General features: G+C 37.9%; 1 protein-coding gene across 2 annotated transcripts; it reads right to left on the bottom strand.

Moving 5' to 3' along the window:
• Positions 1-80: 80 nt before the first annotated feature.
• LOC116307453 (netrin-1) lies at positions 81-19,213 on the bottom strand. Of its 2 annotated transcripts, none has more exons than XM_031717711.2 (7): positions 18,250-19,213; positions 8,733-10,159; positions 3,392-3,580; positions 2,873-3,022; positions 2,240-2,293; positions 2,073-2,132; positions 81-1,307 (listed from the first exon to the last, which is right to left on the bottom strand). In XM_031717711.2, exons 2-7 carry the CDS (start codon positions 9,694-9,696, stop codon positions 979-981), a joined length of 1,746 nt encoding a protein of 581 aa, XP_031573571.2. In that variant the 5' UTR covers positions 9,697-10,159; positions 18,250-19,213; the 3' UTR covers positions 81-978. The 2 variants fall into 2 exon arrangements, with proteins under 2 accessions (XP_031573571.2, XP_031573572.2); XM_031717712.2 differs by lacking the exon at positions 18,250-19,213 and adding an exon at positions 12,726-13,338.
• Between the last annotated feature and the right edge of the window lie 36 nt (positions 19,214-19,249).

Here is a 19,249-nt window from a genome sequence, read left to right as displayed (position 1 = left end):
TTTTCTAATAGTATTGCAAAAAAGATCTAGGGCTGTGCACGTAACCAACATCGGAAATTCATCAACAAAACCCCCTGAGAAACATTGTCATCATGTTTATTAACAGCTTAAATAAGTTGAAAGCAGATACAGTTCAATAATAAAATTCGTTATACGAACTCCACAGGAGGTTAAGCATATTCATATATATATATATATCACATATATCACATACATTTAAAATACTATCTATCTTTCTTGTTGCCATTGTTACCAACCACTTTATTTCGAGCCTTTGCTCCTAAGTTGGGATGCCGTGGTCCATTTACCACAGGCAACCCATAAGTGTTTACCTTTTCAATTTCCTTTGAAATTTAGTTTCACTACTGTCTCAATATTTACAAAAGTATTGCATTGAAGAATATTATATAAGCAGTTTTTGTGTAAAAAAAACGTTTCGCGCAAATGAAGTTCACATCAATATCGCTGACATTCTCGTACCAAGAGGTCCTCGTTTTCGTCCTTGGAGGCGCCTCCTGAAGAACTGAGGAGGCAGCTCTGGGTACTAGAATGTATCGCCTGTGACCGTACACCTTTCCCATAATTCTTTGCGATAGCCACTGTCAATTAAACGAGATCGCTATGATTGGCCAAAAACTTGTAAATTTGCCAAGGTCGACACTGCAAAAGACGACGCATGCGCAAACTTAAGCAGGCCACGCATGCGCACTTATCCGTTTCATGTAGTTCTAATCCTCAAAATACACAAGCGATTGCAAAAATTTGGAATATAGTAAACCGGAGCGGAAAAGAGAATAAATTATAGTTCTCTCATATAAGCATTAAATTTCATTCATTATGAGATAACGACATCATGAGACACAGGCGGATCACGTGACTTGAATGCCGTCCCTGGACAAAATGCGATGTCATTGTTAATAGCTCCAGGAGTTTGGGGAAAGCAGCTGATATTGTGAGACATTATTCCAACGCTGTCTTTTATATGCATCTGCTTCTTCTTTGAAGTTTTTTGAATTTATAAATACGCTTTAGGAGTTTCTCATTCCACGGAACAACTATGCTTTTACCGTCGACAATGATTGATTTCTTGAGTCTATTTCTTCTTATGTTTCCAGCAATGAAGTAGCTTCGTCCTGGCTTCAGTTTAGGGCACTTGCACCTGAAATCCCGTACCCTGACCCACAGGTAGCCGTCACCGCGTCTGAAGCGAAGGACAGAACGCTTGAAGGAAGTGTTGATGTTGGCTGTCACTCGAACCCATTCCTTTGGGCTGTTCTTGTCTACTCGGACTACAGTGACTTTCATTGCTGGGGAAGAGATACCTCATGTTAATGGCATTCACATTTTTTTCGTCAGAGTCTGCGCTCCTTGTCAGTGGCCAGCCACCAATCAAAGTGTTCATCGGCGCTTACTACGAGACACCCCAGCTCAGGGAACGGATTCTTATTAACACGCTTACAAACAGCAATCGTTTCTACACGGGTTTTTATTCCATGGGGAAAGACAATCAAGATATATATTGCGAATACAATCTCGTGCGCGCGTGACCGGAAGGAACGAAGGCTCACTTGACAATAAACGCGCGAACAAGAGATACAAATGAATCATGCACGTATGTCAAGGAATTTACATTATAACACCAAGATAATAAAAAATGCGACAACATAGTACGCGATATCTTAGATCAGGCCATCCTTTTCTTTTGGTTGCGGTAGTTGGTACACATGGCTACTAGTAAAAATTGCCAGTTTAAAACCCCTTCATAGTATGAACGAGAGCTCGAACTACAAGATGGCGAAATGAAAACTAAAGTACCAAAATATTTTTGCTTGAGGACGCATTTTCTCCCAGAGTTTCTTCGTGGTAATAAGCTCACAGGTGAGTAAAAATTTGAGCACACCGCCATTAAGCTAGCAAGAACAACTTTGTCCTAACTTCAGCCATTCATACTTTGATATTTTATTCTAATGGAACGTATTTGTGTATTTAGAGTATTTTGCAGTAAAACATAGCCGTATTTTGAATTAATATCGTTAGTTATATAAAACTAGACAACAGTCGTAGATACGTACCGAAGTCTTTACGGCAAAATCTTCGAGCTCTGAAAGGCACTCTCCTACATTGAGGACAACCTGAGGACAAGATGAAGTGTAATTTTAGCTTTCTAATCTTCCCTCGTTATTCGGCTTTCTTCCTGCAAATTTTTACTTCTTACAAAAAATTCTTACAAAAAGCTTACCAGCGTCTTTTGCTTTGACACGCGATTCATGAGACATGACATTTTTAGGGATCGCTAAGAAAGAAGCAACGAAAATTATTTATTATTTATTATTTATTTATTTATCTATTTATACATTAATTATTTATTTGCACAAGCAACGGTGGGGGGATGGGTGAGGACGCGAATTTAGGATATCATGAGGCCATATACAGCTATCTCAAGAAATGTTGGTTAAGGTTTTGTTGTTGTTAAACGTTGCACACCAAGCCCGAAATGTATTGTGGCCTAGATTATATGTAAATAATGTCAATAGAAAATATGACGAAGAGACGCGTAGACAAAGTTATTTTTGAAAACAGATTTTTTTCTCGTTTTTAAGGACATTCTGCGTCCATAGGTAGCGTTTTCGAATCGTGTCCCCCGTCCACTCGTATCCGTTTTCGAAAAGTTGCGTTTTCAAGTGGCGTATTTCGCCAGATACGTGTGGACGGAAGGACAACCCGTAATGAAAAAACAAATTTTTTTAAAATATCCGGACCTGCCGGATAAGTGTGGACGAGGCCAAAATCTTCACCAACCTTTTTGAAATAACTATAGAAGAAGAAAAAATGTGTTGGTTGATAGTACCAGGGAGGTGTAGTACTTACTCACCAATGCAGGGAACGATGCTTGACTTGGTACTGGAGTAACCCCTAGCACACTTGTCACATGACCTGCCAATCACGCCTTCTTTACACGGACATTGACCAGTATGCTGATCGCATATCTTACCACGTGACCCATGGGGGTGGCAGTTACAAGCTGCAGAGAGAAAGGATAAAGTCACACGAATAAGATATAATGGTTAAATAACTATTTCTCTGAAGAAAAAGAAAAACGGGAAGAAAAAAAGGAATGAAGGCAGGGAGGGAGGAAGGAAGGAAGGAAGGAAGGAAGGAAGGAAGGGAGGGAGGGAGGGAGGGAGGGAGGGAGGGAGGGAGGGAGGGAGGGATATCGAGAAAGGAAGAAAGGAAGAAAGGAAGAAAGGGAGGAATGGAAGAAGAGTAATACTTAGAAAGAAAGAAAAAAAAATTTGAATCTATCTTGTGTTCCAGTCAACATGGCTGCCAGTTGAGTGAGCGAGGACCAAGTCATATGCAGTACAAATTCAATAACAATTTCAATACTTACGCTTGCAGACTTTTCTATGAGTGATTGGTTTATTGGGATCCTTGAAGAAGCCTTCCTTACAGTAATGGCAGTAACGCCCGTCTGTGTTGTGTCTACAGTTCATACACACGCCGCCACTGGTCCCCCCTGACAGCTTGAATAGCTCCATGTTGAACTCACATGACCGGGAATGGAGATTACAGTTGCATGCTGGGAAGACAATAGAGAGCATACATTTTATAGCACCAATCACGTGATAGAAAGAAGGTATGATTGTCATATAGAGCAGATTCATGTGCGACTGTAAAAAAAGGGGAGGACCGTGACGGTTTCTCAGCGCCTTGGTTGAATACACAGTATAAACCACGCGCTTTGATTGGACACTACAATGTGCTATGCGGTGCCGCACTGTTACTGTTTCTCAGCGCCTTTTATTGGACACGCAATATAAATCAACGCACTTTGATTGGACAATACGTTGTGTCGTGCCGTGCCGTGACCCTGCGATTGAATTGCAATTAAAATGGGTATAGTCTTCTGCACTAATTTGTACTTGTGGTCGTACACCTTTCATCAAATAATGTTTTTTAGTGGGATTAGTTGTTGTGTGTGAAATCATGATACAATTCTGGCAGAAGGTTGCAAGCCAACGTTGCACCGTCAGTCGTATTCCGAAAAAAAAGTCGTATTCTGAAAACAAGTTGAGAGTAACAAAAATTTTCCATCTCTATCGAAATGCCATCATAACCACTACGAATTCAAAATAGGGTTAATGTTTTAGCAAGATTATGAAATGAGTTGAAAGTGCTTTAGAGAGTGACGTGGGCGGTTCGCTGGCGTAAACACTAGCACAGCAACGAAAAGAATTTGCGTAGGATTCGTAATTGATTAGTTATTTACTGCAATCAGATGTAACTGTTATGTTCAATAATTGAAAAATCCTGAATTTTCCAGAGTTCAAACATCAGTTTCTGCTTTCGTAGGCTTAGCTAAATAAACGTTAACTTCAGTTAAGGAGAAACGACACGTCAAATTTGTCCATGACAATACGGACAATAGAAAGAATTTCGAAAAAAAATTCAGTGCTGTCTTGGTTAACGATTTATTCTCCCAATTAATGTTCTATTTTAGATCGATGTTAAAGACATCCGAGTCCAACTTGTCAGAGATAGAAAACCCCGTTACTGTACCTCATTACGTATACGGAACCTTGAAATCGTTTAGTACATTTTTTTGCTGTTTAGATGATGGGAATCGATGACAAATGAGATCAAAAGGTGCATCTATTCTCGCGTCAGAGAAATATAATAACATCTGAAACCATTTCTAAATATACACTCATGTGAATATAGAGTTTAGAGGCTTTGGATGGTTTGAGAAGTGTTTGAGAAAAACTGGAGAATCTTGGCGCCTTGAAAATGTTATAAAACTTTGGAGACCTCGGAAAGGATTAGGGATGAGAGCTATGTTCTAAAGAAAGTTAAACGCAATAAGACACTACTTAGTTTATTAAGAATTTTCTAGTAAAGAAGGTTCGTTGTCAGGTATTGAAGGGCGGTAAACTTAGGGAGGAAATAATCTTATTCCCTCTTGATCTCATGCAGAACCTCTGTCTGTCTTGTGGGAGAAAACTTAAAATTCATTTCCACAATCTCTCTAGTGGTGAAATTCTATACTCATCTTTGACATAAACAATGAATTCTACAGAAATTGTAAGCTTTTTCGGATACCATTTGTTTAAGGAGATGACTGATTGGAATATGACAGCTTAAAATCTAACTTAAGGCAGGCCAGACCACCAAAGAGACTGTAAAGCCCCGTTTACATTGGTCATTTTTGAGGCGATTTTTGCTGCAATTTTCGTGGCAATTTCGGAAATATGAAATCTTTTGTCTCATCCTTCAAAAGGGACATTCGTCTAGGAAAATCTTGGTATCCTGTAAAAAAAAAACACTTTACAAACGCAAAAAATCGCAGCAAAAATCGCCAAAAAGATTGCTAGTGTAAACGGGGCTTAAAAAATTCTTCAACAAAATCAAAGTAGTTGAAAAGTTTCAAATTTTGCATAAAAATTTGCAAGGGAATTAGATTAGGATTCGGGAAACACGTCTCTTCATCGAGGACAAAGTGTATTAGGTTGTAACTGTTGTACTAATGAACTCAGAGATCGTTATCGTTAAGGGTTTGCTCGATTTCACAGATCATTATTTATCCTATGACAAGTGCTTCCTACCGCAGTATTTTTGATAATGTGAGTCCAATTATCGTATTAGGCGCACAACAGGACATCTAACTCAGCAACATCTCTCTCTAATTACATACCAATGCTCTACAGCATAGGCCATGCCCGTCCATCCAAACGTCACAGTACTATACTGATTTTAATATGCTCTTTCAAGCTATGGTAATGTTTTAATAACCAAAAATACCTGATGATAAAAGCTCATTCGGCTTCCATGATAAATAGGTGAACTTAATTTTATTGCATGACGTTATGGGAACAAGATCATAGAAAGAACAACAAGTCAACAAGAGTAAAGAATCTGAAGGAGATTATCTAAGGGGATGAGGCATTATTACTTGAGATTCCTAATCTTAGGTACTTCTATTGTCGCTATGTAAGGAATCTTTTGATCTCTTGCGCAACTAAACACGCTTTAAATTCTCGATCGACGCCAATATCTATTATCCCTTCCAGCTATGTATAATTATTCCCTGGGGAAATGATATGCCGATGGAAGAAAAAAAATTTTTCGTTTTGCCAAGTTTTTTATGTGGATCCTTACTTCATTTATAGTGTGCGTGCTTTGAAAATAAGTTGGCATTCCTGAAGGTTCTCTCTTGGTTCCTCTTTTTATTGCTCTATGTTTCTGTAAATTCTTTCTTATGATCTCCTTGCACTATTACTGGAATGGTTTCTAGCTACCCGCGGCAATTATTCTTTTTTTGGAAAAGAAAAAGATTTTTTTAGTTGCCTGACGTTTCTTGGTTTTCTTTTAATCTATAAATCGCTTTGTGATTTGGTAAGCTGCTTTTTCATGTGTTCTTTTCTCTTCTTCTTTTTCTCTCTCTTAATTTTATAAGTTTTTTCATTTTACATTTACTTCGTAATAGCGTTTTATCGCCTTTTTTCCGTTAATTATAACGAATTGTGAAAGAAACGGAGTGTAATAGCCTGGAGGGGAAAAGACATTGTACATGGGTAATGATAGTAATCATAGCTCATTCAAGCATAAAAAGAACATTAGGAAAGAAAAGACTATTAAGGCCGGCTTAGACGGTACGATTTTCGCCTACAACTATCGTACACAACACGCTCACGTCTGTCATAGGCGAGTTGTAGGCTTGATTTACACGCTACGACTCGAGTTGTAGGATGACGCGAGCGTGTTGTATACGATAGTCGTAGGCGAAAATGGTACCGTCTAAACCGGCCTTTAGAAAATCTTACTACAAAATTCTCTATCAGTAATGACTCGGACTATGACCAATGAAACGATATCGGATCATAAGGAAAACTTGATTATCAACAATAGGCCAGAAAGATTATAGGCGCTCATGGCACTCAGGCGCTCAGTCGTTAGCATATGTATCCTTAGTAACGGTTTTTGATAATGTGTGGTCACTCTGAAGTGACTACTCCATAAAGTATCTCCTTCAAGGCACTTGTAACAAATATGTAAACGTAATGAAGCTACTATATAAGTGAGAAAAACGTGTAAAAATTGATCTCTTTACTGTGGTTTTACACGCTTGAGGACTCGATAAAATCATATGGACTGTTGTGTCATTTATATCTTTGAATTTATAAACGAAGGCGGAGAAACCTTTAAAACGTATTGTCTCATTGAAAGAACAGCCATTTCAAAAGGGTCTTTTCAAACCCTTAAATACATAAAGAGCACAAATTAAACTCTCGTTCGCATTGTTTATCCGCTACTCGAAGCAGTCAGCCTGTCGCCTTATCGTCTGCGAGAAAAGAGAATCCTTTATTTGTTAACATAAAAGGACAACCAAAAGAATGATAGCAAACTAGGCGTACGAAGTTCGTAGAGGCTTGTAGTTCCAGCGAATTTAAGAGCATGATGGAAGGCTTTATCCCTAGAGGACGGCACATTTGACGAACACTAAATGTGGTTGTTTTCATCCCGTCAGCGGGTTTCGAATCAAGACTTATCAGCTTTAGGTTTGCGAACTGTGCAAACACACGAGCTATAACTCACATTTACCGAAGCTATCAAGAGGGGATTTTAAAACAATCAAGAAGGTGACGCCGTTTTCAGTCAAACTATTGTACTAAAACTCGTTATCAGACATTCTGGTACCACGGCTTTCTTAGCTGTTCTTTAAAAGACTATGAATCGTTAATGCTAAAACTACAAAATCTCTCGTTAAAATCACCCCTAAGACATGATACTTTATCCACCCAAAACCAAACAAACTTTATTCTGTGAAGAATGCAGATTTGAATTTTTTTGGTTTGTTTTTTTGGTTTTTTGGTTTTTTTTTTCTTTTTTAAACCTTTTATGAATGACATTTCTAAAGAATGTATAGGAGTCTATTCATTAATTAGAGTAAGTTTTCCAGCGCCTCGTTGTCTGGTAAAGTCAAAAGGACAGTAAATCAAACGCGGACACTCACTTGACGACAGTAACAAAGACAACTTTGCTGCTAACAGTGAGCCTAGCTGATACTCACAGCTTCCTCTAACCCATCAATCACTGTCGCTATAAAAGACACCCTGACGCCATTACATCGCTACAAGACTTAAACCTTGCCCATTAACAAACAGTACAAGTTCATCAATTAATAAAACTATACTTCTGTTTTGGGATAAATCTTTAAATCTTGGTGTTGCCTCAATGTCTAGACGCGTTGGTGTGGTATATGAAGTGTTTCGCATTTGTTGAGCGCGGGATTTTTTTTACGTTGTCGGTGATCTAAGTCCAAAGCTGAGTACAGCTTAGCTTAATCTAATATTGATAACATATGATTAATCATTACTTTAAGAAATAGTTTGAAAAGGTATTTACTTTATGGAATGTCGAAACAAGAATTTTTTTTTTTTAATGCAAAATAGTCTTCAGAAAATTAAAAATTCTTCGCCGACGCGCGACCGAGAGAAAAAATCCTGAATGAATCTTTTTGCCATGATTTTTGTCCGGACGAGAAGAGTATTACAACAAATCATAATTTATCATTTGATTGTAGAACCTTTAAATTGAATAAACAAGGTATCGCGGTCAGGAACTTGTTCTTGGAATGCTTCCGGTTCTAACTGCATTCATTCCTTCGTCTTTTTTAAGGAAGTCGCGTCGAAAATAAAAGCATAAAATCTATAATAAACTAATGGTTTTCTTACCTCTACACTCGTTAGCGGAGTTAGTTCTAGCAGGTCTCCAGGGTCTGTCGTTGAAGAAAGGTTTACATTCTTGGCAGTCAGGTCCCGCGGTGTTGTGTCTGCAGTCGCAAACTTTCTGTCCGTCCCTGTTGATGATACACTTACTAGCGTGTCCATTACAGTGGCATCGTCCACCGACCATGAAGCTAGACACTGCATAGTATTGATTATCTTTAGGCCTACGGCTAGTTGCACTGATGCGGTTGAACTCGACCTTAATGTCAGTCGCCATGACCCACTGGTTCAAACTCGGGCTGAAATCGTTCATTTTAGGAAAGTTCGATCTACCTGCCATCGTACTGAATGCGATTCTTCCGCCATGATGTGGCCTTATGAGGTGCCCATTCGTGCATAGGGCGTCTTTCTCATTCTCGTCGTTCAATGGTCCATTCATCCGTCGTCCATACATCCCTTCGCAATCATTAGAATAAAACTGATAAGGCTGCCAGGTCTTGCCAAAGTCAGCGGACTTATACATGGCCATAGATTCAGGACGGATACTGCGAAATTGCAGGCTTATATACGTAATGTCAAAGGTCTTTCCTAGAGATAGAATAAAAGTGATGTTGTCGCGGCTCTGCACCGGATCAGCCATCCAACTTGTCACGTTATTCTCATTGTGTACATCTGTTAAGTACTTAGCTGGATGAGAACGCATTGGGTCTCTGTTGTCACAGACATCACATTCGCGACCGTCTATAGTCGTTTGACAAAACCTTCGTGGTACTTCCCCACAGGTATAGCTCACTTGAATGTTTTTTTCATACGCAAGGTCGTGGAATTCCGGTCTACAAAGTTGCGGTCTGTTATATTCATCGTAGCATTGATTTATCTTGGAACTTTGAACTGCTAAAATGGACCAGCTGGTTTGATACAAACCCGTCATTACGAGTGCATACAGGAGAACAACGCGCCTCGAGACCATAGTTCTTGAACTGTCAATTCAGGAAGAGAGAAAATAAACTTTCATAGCCAGTATAAACAGTTTTTAAACTCCTGGGACTTAGCACTAGCCGAGAAGTCTAGCCAATCGTCTTGTAGAATTAACTACGGATATTGCTATACGAGCTCCCTGAAGTTCTGGAAGACGGAATGGCCGCACGAACTTCACCTGATTGAAGTCAGACCAACGTGCAGGTATGGACCTCCAAGGATCGCTTCTCAGAATGCGTCGTGAAGACAAGGGAAGTGGCCTTATGTAAGACAGTGTGATCAGCAAAGCATGCAAAATGCAGCTTCTCGTCTCATTTAAAACAACGCCAGAGGGAGCATGTCACTGAACGTGGCTATATGTGTTATACTGACTTTAAGTACCCTTGAGTAATCAATCAACCGCTAAAGATACTAAACCATGGGGTCTTGACGGACAGGCGAAGTCATGATCTACCCTACAATGAAACAAAATGCAGTCAGTAAGGCAATTATCTCCACTATTAATCAATCAAACACAGGCTCTATTCTATTTTAATCGCCTCATGAATAAAAACGCACGAGTCAAGAGACCATCGCTTTCTTCATCAGTCCACATGAACCGCACACCATCCCACAGTATTGAAATTTTTTCTCACAGTACATTTCGTCAGTGAATATATAGAGTACGATGTAATAGAACTGTTGGCCTTTGAACTTAACTAGCTTTAATTTTTGATCTGACGTTCATAAAAATAGACATAGGATTAGGCAATGGATATTCAATAGTAGTACTGCTTGGTCACTGACTTATTATTTAACCTGACAATGTTGTTTGCGCATTCTAAGCGTGGCTCAACTCGGCTCGTTTTAATAACTTTGTGTTCCGAAACATGTTACAGTATTCTGCGTGCAAATGGAGGGTTTGGTTAGGATTGCAATATTGTGACACAAATGCGTTGTATTGGACACCTCATTAGCTATCAGCTCAGTGTCTTTTAAGGACCTAATTTATCATTTTCAAAGCGCGCTATTTTATTACCAGCGGGGTTCCTATACATATTGTGAAGAAAGAAATAAGGAAGGAGGAGAATTGAAAAGGGTCCTATTAATCCATAAATAATCATCTCTGATCTAAGAGCCTTGATAAACCAAGAGTGCACTCAATGAAACAATGTTGGCAACTCGGGTGACAGATATCAGTATTAATGGACTCGAATGGTCACTGGAGACGGCCATATCTATATTAGGCTCAAACAAAGGTTAATCAAGTGCTTAGCAAATGTTGGAAACGAGAGAGGTGACGGACCATTACACTAATAAGGGGGGGTGCGTATATCCCCCAAAAAAATATCGAGCAAGCACTTCAACTACGAAATAAATATCGCAATCTCTCCTTTCAGTAAAGAAATGTCGCAAAAACACAAAAAATTGCGTGCAGGGTTGTTACAAAAAATAAATGTAGTGCAACATATTCCTAAACCCAACTCTCAATTATCTAATGATCTATATCTTGATAGCTTTTCTTCAGTCCAATACACTTCTCCACGCTTCAGATTCTAAGACTGTAATTGTAATAATCACCAAAGTCTTACCACCTGCCACCTGAGGTGTTACATCGACATGAATCCAGTTCATTGAGTCAGAGACCAATATCACAATACACTCTTCTTTTACCTAATGTCATTACAAGGGCATTATAAATTACTTCAAGGCTGGTGAAATATTTTCGCGCTCAAACTCGACATACAAAATTGATTTGAAAAAACCCTAGCGTTTTAAATACGTTCATTTTCGAAGAGTAAACTAAGGAATATAATTTTGAACAAAAGGAAACGATAGAAGTATCGAGGAGATTACCAGCTGAGTTAAGTGAGTTATTGAAGTATAGAAACGCGTGGTATGGATAACAATACCGGTTTCTTTCTTATCTCGATTTTAATCAAGGTTTTGAAGTAAGTACGCATTTTTACTGAGGTAATTTTCGAGGTTGGAGGTTCTGGAGACACTTAAGAAGGCCAATTTCGATATCATTTTAGGTTCAATACCTAAAAGAGTAGCATTGTCTTCAACACTTTACAAATTTTTTTTTTTTTAGCTTGCGTAAGACTAAATCTGGAAAGAAAAAATGGCAAATTTTTGCTAACATTTTTAAAGAATGAAGTAAAAAAAATTAAGTATATCCGTGAAGGAATTAAGAGATCTGGCGTATAAATTTCCAGATGTGGAGTTGGGGTACTCTAAAAAGCGTGTACAAAATTGTACAATTTTATCAACCCTCTGCATTCTCCTAAGTGATTGAGTTCTACTTCTCTGCTCCAATTTTTTTTCTGAAATTTAGTAATTTAATAAAAAATCTTATCTCCACGGCTTGTTCATTTTTTTAAAAAGTTAATTCTTTAATTGCCGTGCAAACAAACCTAAAGCAATGTCCTGAAATCTTGCACTATTGAGACTGTCGTCCGTCACGAACATCATCGCACGTAATTCCGTCGAACAATGAATGGAAAGTCATAATTTTTTCCATGAATATAGTGGCGAAAATCCCAAAACTAAATGATTTGGATCCTGTATTTCTTTTAGACAGATTTTTCGCTCGTTTGTGGCTAATATTTGTGAAAAAATAAAACATGTGCCAGTAGAAACTTGTGGGAAAAGCTAGCGTTGAATGAATGATCGTTTAAAAACTGCTATTCAAAGGCTTTTTAGAGTGTTTTCAAGTGTCATTTTTGCAAAGTATTGTCGCGATAAAAAGATAGGTTTTCAGGAATTGAAGTGTAGGAATCCAAGGCAGACGTAGTCAAACTAATCATAGAACAACGCATATTCAATCAAAAGAAAAAACAAACTTTCGCAGCCAAAACTAAACAACTGTCAGAAAAACCGCGCGCACATCTTTAACATTATCATAGATGAAGATAAACTTGAACAATTAACGTCAGGATCAAATCTTCTATTTCTCTAAGGTCGCAGCGTTAGATAAAGATTATACAGACCCTAGACTCAAGACGTAACCTAAACATAGGTTCAAGTTGACGTACTCACAGACTGGGCTCCTGGTGTAGTTCAAATCTTCCTAGCCGTGTCCTTTTGTCTCTCCGTTTATCTTCAAACAGCAAATCTCTGTGGGAATTTGTCAACCTAGTTGACCCGCGAACTGTGGATTCAGTAATGAAACGTGTGGCAGTTTTTAGCCTTATGAATTCTCCTCGGGATCGTACAGAAAGGCTTGTGAAGTTTTTCAATTTCCGGTCTTCAGATCCTCTTTAATCCCAATACACACACTTTCTTTGAGTGAATGACTTCGACAAGGAGTAAATCTTGGTTCTACGCTTGAGTTTGATGTGTGTTTGCCTTTGCGCTTACGTCGTGGACGGTGTCGCTCAGTTCTCTTAGTATGTCATCACAGCTCACCCTGTCTGTATGTAAGCTAATATCCTTATGTATCTCCGCGCGACCAAAACGTTATCCAATCCGACAGATATACTCACGAGATGACAATAGACTCCAATGAGGTTGTGAAGGAATGATAAATGATGTGCTAAGGAACAAACCGGTAACGATCGCTATGTGACAAATGATCATACAAAATCTCACTCCAACTCATCTTGTCCCCTTCGTAATGCTTATAAATAGAGGAACAGTTGATTGCTTAGTGTTAATGTGTTTAGAATTTGCTAAAGGCCTGCGTAGAACTGTCTCGTTAGCAACCAAGTCCAACCGGCAAAGATTCTACTTTTTTGAAACGTATCTGATTTCTATTTATAATGCTCTATGTCGTTTTGATGTTTCCATTTTTTCTTTTTTGTCGTTTCGTTTTTCATTTGAGGTTTTGATTGCATCGATTGGAATTTACACTTGAAATATATTGCTATTTTCTTTAGGCTTTTCCGTGTTACTTTATTAGAGAGCGACGATTATTTTGTTTTATTTTGATCAAGCCCCACTTGAAAAAAACCAACAGAAACCCAGTTAACGCTGTTTAAAATGCTGTCCCTTTAGTTGCAGAACTCTACAAATAACACCAGAATTTAGTCACATATATCATGCTAAAGAACTAAAAATTGGATAAAAGACGTCAGCGAAGCTGTAAAATTGGGAAATCAATTCAGATTCAGGGATAGACTTGCCAAGAAAAAAACTTTTGAGGCATTAGTTTTGTATCAAAACTTATCATGCCTTAAACCCGGCTTTCTCCAGGATGTGGTAACACACAAAAAGATGACAATGATGAAAATTTGCTAACGAATTTCCACAATGCCAACTGAATTACATTTTTACCATCTAAAACACCTTTAAAAGAACTTCTTGTCATGCAGCATGATTGATGTTTAATGTGTTTAGATTTCTTGTATTTTGTGACAAGTTTGAGTTATGGAACAGGCTACGGATTTCATTTTAGCGCGATTTTTTAAAGCGGTCCGTCACTGAGTTGTTCCTTCCGCAACGAAACGTGAGCACGGTTTTCATGATTCACCATGCCAACACCGCCTCATCTAAAAAGAAATTAAAGAACGGACTTAGTATTTCCTAGGCTTATCAGAGAAATCGTTCCTTGGTGACAGCTTTGGATACTCAAAATAGAAAGGATTGCCGTTGTGGGAAGAGTAAAAAGCTTATTTCCCTCCCACAAAAATTTATCAGAAGCAGCCTCGAGGAGTTTCTTCCGTCGTCTACGAAACCCACACAGAACTCCTTGTATCCTGGAGAAGTCAGTTAACATATTAATCCTCACTTAAGACGCTTAAAATTAAATGGAATTATCGGCGATACTGTCGTACATTTTCCTGGAATGTTGAGATTTTTTAAAACGAATTTCTAGCTGTTCGTTTGGGTCAAGGAAAGACATTGTCCCCTGCTGTGACCTAATTTGGCATCCTAGGCGCCTTTGTCTGTCAACAAAGATATACAAATAACTTTCAACACAACGGGACATGGATCATTAGATCGTTCTAACGTGTACAGTTGTACAAAAGTGATTGAGAAAGGGCTATCGATAGAAATTAAAAATATACAAATATAAAAATACCTAATTTTTTTAGTGGTCCAATTTTTAATAATAATCTATATCGAAGCCGTCCGTTTTGTCTCCAATGCTAGAGAGTTCGAAGCCCTTAAGTATGTACTCTCATCTCGACCAACCCAGAAATTTCAAGCATGGGTCGCATGCAATATATTTAATTTTGATTACCAAAGTCGCTACTAAATTAGTGCGGTTTAGTTTTTTATTAATTCATTAGCAATAAACACGATTCGAATGCATTAAAAGAGATGAACAACTCGGATATGTCAAGGAAATGACCCTAAGCCGATAGAAGAGGATTACACGGCCCACGTATTACGTGAGCGATTCCACATGGATCAGTCCCACATGGAGGAGTTAGACGTCTGGCTATTAATTTGTGACCATCGCTATGAGACAACTTTGCGACTAAATAGCGTCAAAACCTGAAAACCTTGTAGCTCAGGCTAGTTTACTCGCTAGTTCACTTTTTATTCCACGGTGTTCAGCTTATTTATAAAGCTGATCAAAGTCATGGCATGACTGTAACTTACAGATCAAAGAAACTACCTCTGGGCTGATCAAAATCAGGGCATGGCTAAGTCACTGACTTTACTAGATGTATACACACGCCTACATAGTCCAAACTAGTCCTGCACTATTCGGTGCATTTTCAAGGTTGACACTGAACTAAGCTGCAGAAACCGAGTTTCAATCAAAGTAAACCATTGTCTGCGTTACAGACAAAGAACCCCTCCACGTGTTTAAACTTTAGCGAGCCATGAACAAGCTGCCCAAACAATTCTGACTGAAGTGCAGGAATTCAGCTTATTTATTCCGTGAATATTACATATTGATTCCGCATTCTTCGATGAGGGGAAAACGAGGTAACAAGCGGTTTGGACCCGCGTTTCCTGAAAATGTAGCCTTCATAGTAAGTCCTCGTAAGCTTTGATTGTTAACCACAAAAACAAGTGGAAGTTAATGCTGTTTACCACTTCTTATGTATATTGTACTGTACTTCGGGTTTAACGAGTAATTAACGATATTAGATCGTTGGTGGACTAACCGCAATCAATAATCTATCGGTCCGTTAGATCACAGATCGATCACGAGTAAGACCAGTCGTATAACTGTTGCGGTTTTGACGATTTCATTGATGCGTGGTAAAACGTGCAATAAACATAGGTGTTTTGCAATCCGTGCTTACAAACAGGGAAGCATTTAGATAAAGTCTGGCCTTGCTTAGTAATCAAGTTGGTTTTCTTTTTAGAAAAGAATTACTTGGTTATTAAAACGCCGAGAAACGAAAATGTTTCTCACGTAACCAGAATTTATTTTCCTCTAGTTCCTTTCTTTCTTTTTTCTTTCCTTCCTTTATTTTTCAATTATCTTTTCTCCTTTTCCTCTTCTATTCTCTTCTATCCCCTCTTCTCCTCCTCCTCTTTTTCCGCTTAATTTCTCAGCCCACTTTTTCTCATTTTCTCACCGTCAACTCCACCAAAATACATAGAGACACAAGATAGAAGCTTCGAGTTTTACAAACATTTCGAATGCACCCAGTAACAAACAAAAAAACGAAAACCGATTCCTAATTAAAAGCTTCGCGTCCATGACAAAACAATAAGAACCTTGATCTTCAAAATCCCTAAAAATCTCTCATATTTGTGATGGAAAAACCTTAAATTAACTGACTGAATTCTGACCATCAATAGCTTGAGCTTCAGGTGGCCCCCCAGTAAGACGGAGCTTCGTGGGGGCCTATTACTCGACCATCTAAACACAAGACCAGGATCATGTTCCATGTTTACTCACGGATATATAATGACGTTGTTTGACAATAGTTATAAAATGTCCATGGATTTACTCCGAGTACCTAATGATGCGCTTCGCAGACCTGCTAAAGCTTCTCAACCTGGTGTTCCTGAACTAAACGCGAATTCTTGGAGTTTTTTGCTAATTCTTGAGGAATGGATAGCTCCCTTAAGTTCGTAAATTGCTAGTGTAACCGAAAAAACGCTTTTTTTATACTTTACTTCTTGTATAGATTTCGTGACTTCAATACGATCTCAGCTTATTGCGTATAGATGTATTAGATAAACGATTTCAAAACGTTTGACAAACATTTAACGTTTCTAAAAAACAGAAACAATAGAAAACTGATCGAAAAAAATATAACTTATAGTTCATTTCGGAAAATACTCGTTTAATTTCAAAGAAACTCATTGCAAAAGAGAAATGGATTTGAATCGATCACATCTTGAGCCATACCTCGGTGAAGTTTTATGTCGCTCAATTTATTTTATTAACCGGTTTTTCTTTTCTTTTTTTTTTTATTTTATTTTTTATTTTTTTTTATTTTTATTTTTTTGTCGTTATGCTCTCTCTTCTGTAGTTGAAGTAGCTTAGGTGTGAATAATATTCTTAATTGAGCCACTTAATACAACATTTTAGATAATTCAAAGTCAATATCGTTACAGCTCGCATTAATCTGAGTCTAGATAGCTACATGAATATAAATAAGTATAAATTAGTAAGTTGCGGCGTTGAAGTTGCAAGAATTGGAAGCAGGGATAACCCTTCAAACTGACCGTAAAGCTTTTAAAACTGTGTGTTTAGTTCAGGAAGTAAATCTTGGTATTCATTCTTAGTGGATTTGATAAATTGATCACGTCATTATTGAGTGAATATTTTCATAGATTATCCGCAGTATTAACAGTAGCGTTTACATGTAATGGAACATGTTGTAAGATGCTCCATTTTTGTTTTTAATGAGCTACTTTTTGATACGCCTTTAAATTAACTAAAAACTCAAAATTGACTAAAAATAATTTCATAGTTTGATATAAAACACTAACGCCTTATACGAAAAAAGATTCCAATACTCGTACACAAAAACGCGTTAGCCTAACGAAAAAAAAATTTTTTTTAACCGCTTTACTCACTTTGAAGAGATTTTTCTTTTTAAGCACTCAGTTACACAAAAATTTAATCACTGAGAATTAATTAACGAATACATGATTATTTTCCCCCAAGATGGTGTTAGGCCCCGTCCACACGTATCCGCAAATTTTTTTTTACGGAAACGGGTTGCGTCCACACGTGTTCTCAAATTTTTGTGTCCGTATCCGCAAATTTTACGAAAACGGATACGTGTGGACGGTGAAAACGATTCGAATACGCTGAGTGTGGACGCGAACATTTTCGTATCCGCAAAAAAAATTTGCGGATACAAAAATTTCCGGATACGTGTGGACGGGGCCTTAGTCAACATTCTAGATGTTTTGATTCAAATGTCGAAACATTTTACATAATTCTATTGACAAATAATTGGCGAGCTTTTATAAATTTTATCTCGAGTGCTATTGATAAATAAAACTGATCAGGTCACACTAGTATACTAGAGTCGTGCTAAGGCTTATTATTTTCGTCATTGTGACATCCAAAAGGAGTATAAATACATCAATAATGAAAGATCTCAAGTAGAAGCACTTGAAACAAATGTCAGGATAAATAACTCTGTGGTGAATTAAAAAATAACACGAAATATAATCTTAATTAACTTACCTTGAGTGCGTGATTTTCTTTGAGTTTCCTCCGCTCTGCGACTGTCTACGTAGAGTTCAATCTCATCCTCATGCCAAAATCGCTCGGCGCTTCAATATTTCACAAGCGATGAGTACACTGTATCCGATGTCCCTTCTGAAACTTTAAAATCACTTCAAAGAATTCTTTTTCATTTGATAACCTGTTAGTGCATTAGACCAAAGGTGACAATAACAATATCCAAGACAATCAGTTATTTACATTCAGCTTTTACAATTATATAGTTCAGAGGTGATCTTTCAAAAATGAGCCCTTGAATGCATTCCAGAGGTACAGCCACTTTCATTTGGAAACGTACTGGTTGATTTTACATTTTTGTTTCGTCATCCAATAAGATTTAAACATTTCAATACATTGTAAAACCGTGTATAAGGAGCTGAGACAATTGCATCAATACTTACGCAATATTTCTAGGTATATTTTATTTACTTGAGGACAATTTTTGGATCAATGCTGGGGGAAAAAGCCAAAGGGACAGCACTGACTTAGCGGGCTTAATCTAACATCCCTTTAGATTAGCCGCCAGATAGCGATCATTCTGATGGAGACGTCTTTCGTCGATTCTCTTGATCCCTATTTGTTTACTAAAATATTTTTATCCTATGGACCAAAGGGTTACATTCTGTGGCGTACTACAAATTCTGGTTCCAGGATCCTTGTGGACGGACAGCCTCCGGATTTTTGGTCTTCATATTTTAACATTCTTTCGTGCGCACTCTAGCTCAACTTTTAACCCGATTCAAGACCTTTGGAAACAAAATAATTATCTTTGCAATCAAAAGAATCCTTTCTTCATCAAATGAGCAGTTTCTAACAGGCTTGTCGATAAAGTATAAAGTATTTAATTTAAAGTGTTCCAAAATGGCGGATATATAGAGTGGAATGCAGTCACAGCACCGCGATAAAAATGTTCTGCGCGCGCGCTCTAAAGAATCAAAATTACCTCCCATTAACTATACTC

This window comes from Actinia tenebrosa, unplaced genomic scaffold (assembly GCF_029948245.1).
Source record: "Actinia tenebrosa isolate PJP-AT-01 unplaced genomic scaffold, QUT_ActTen_1.0 PGA_scaffold17__23_contigs__length_9995812, whole genome shotgun sequence".
NCBI lineage: Eukaryota > Metazoa > Cnidaria > Anthozoa > Actiniaria > Actiniidae > Actinia > Actinia tenebrosa.
Note: the sequence above shows the minus strand (reverse complement) of the source record. Positions and strands in the feature narration are given on the sequence as shown.

Excerpts from the sequence above, each read along its gene's own strand:
- LOC116307453 (XM_031717711.2), bottom strand. The coding sequence starts at position 9,696 with ATGGTCTCGAGGCGCGTTGTTCTCCTGTATGCACTCGTAATGACGGGT. Across the intron at positions 2,294-2,872 it reads AAGCATCGTTCCCTGCATTG|CGATCCCTAAAAATGTCATG; the intron begins GTGAGTAAGTAC and ends CTTCTTTCTTAG. Across the intron at positions 2,133-2,239 it reads TGTCAAAGCAAAAGACGCTG|GTTGTCCTCAATGTAGGAGA; the intron begins GTAAGCTTTTTG and ends TCTTGTCCTCAG.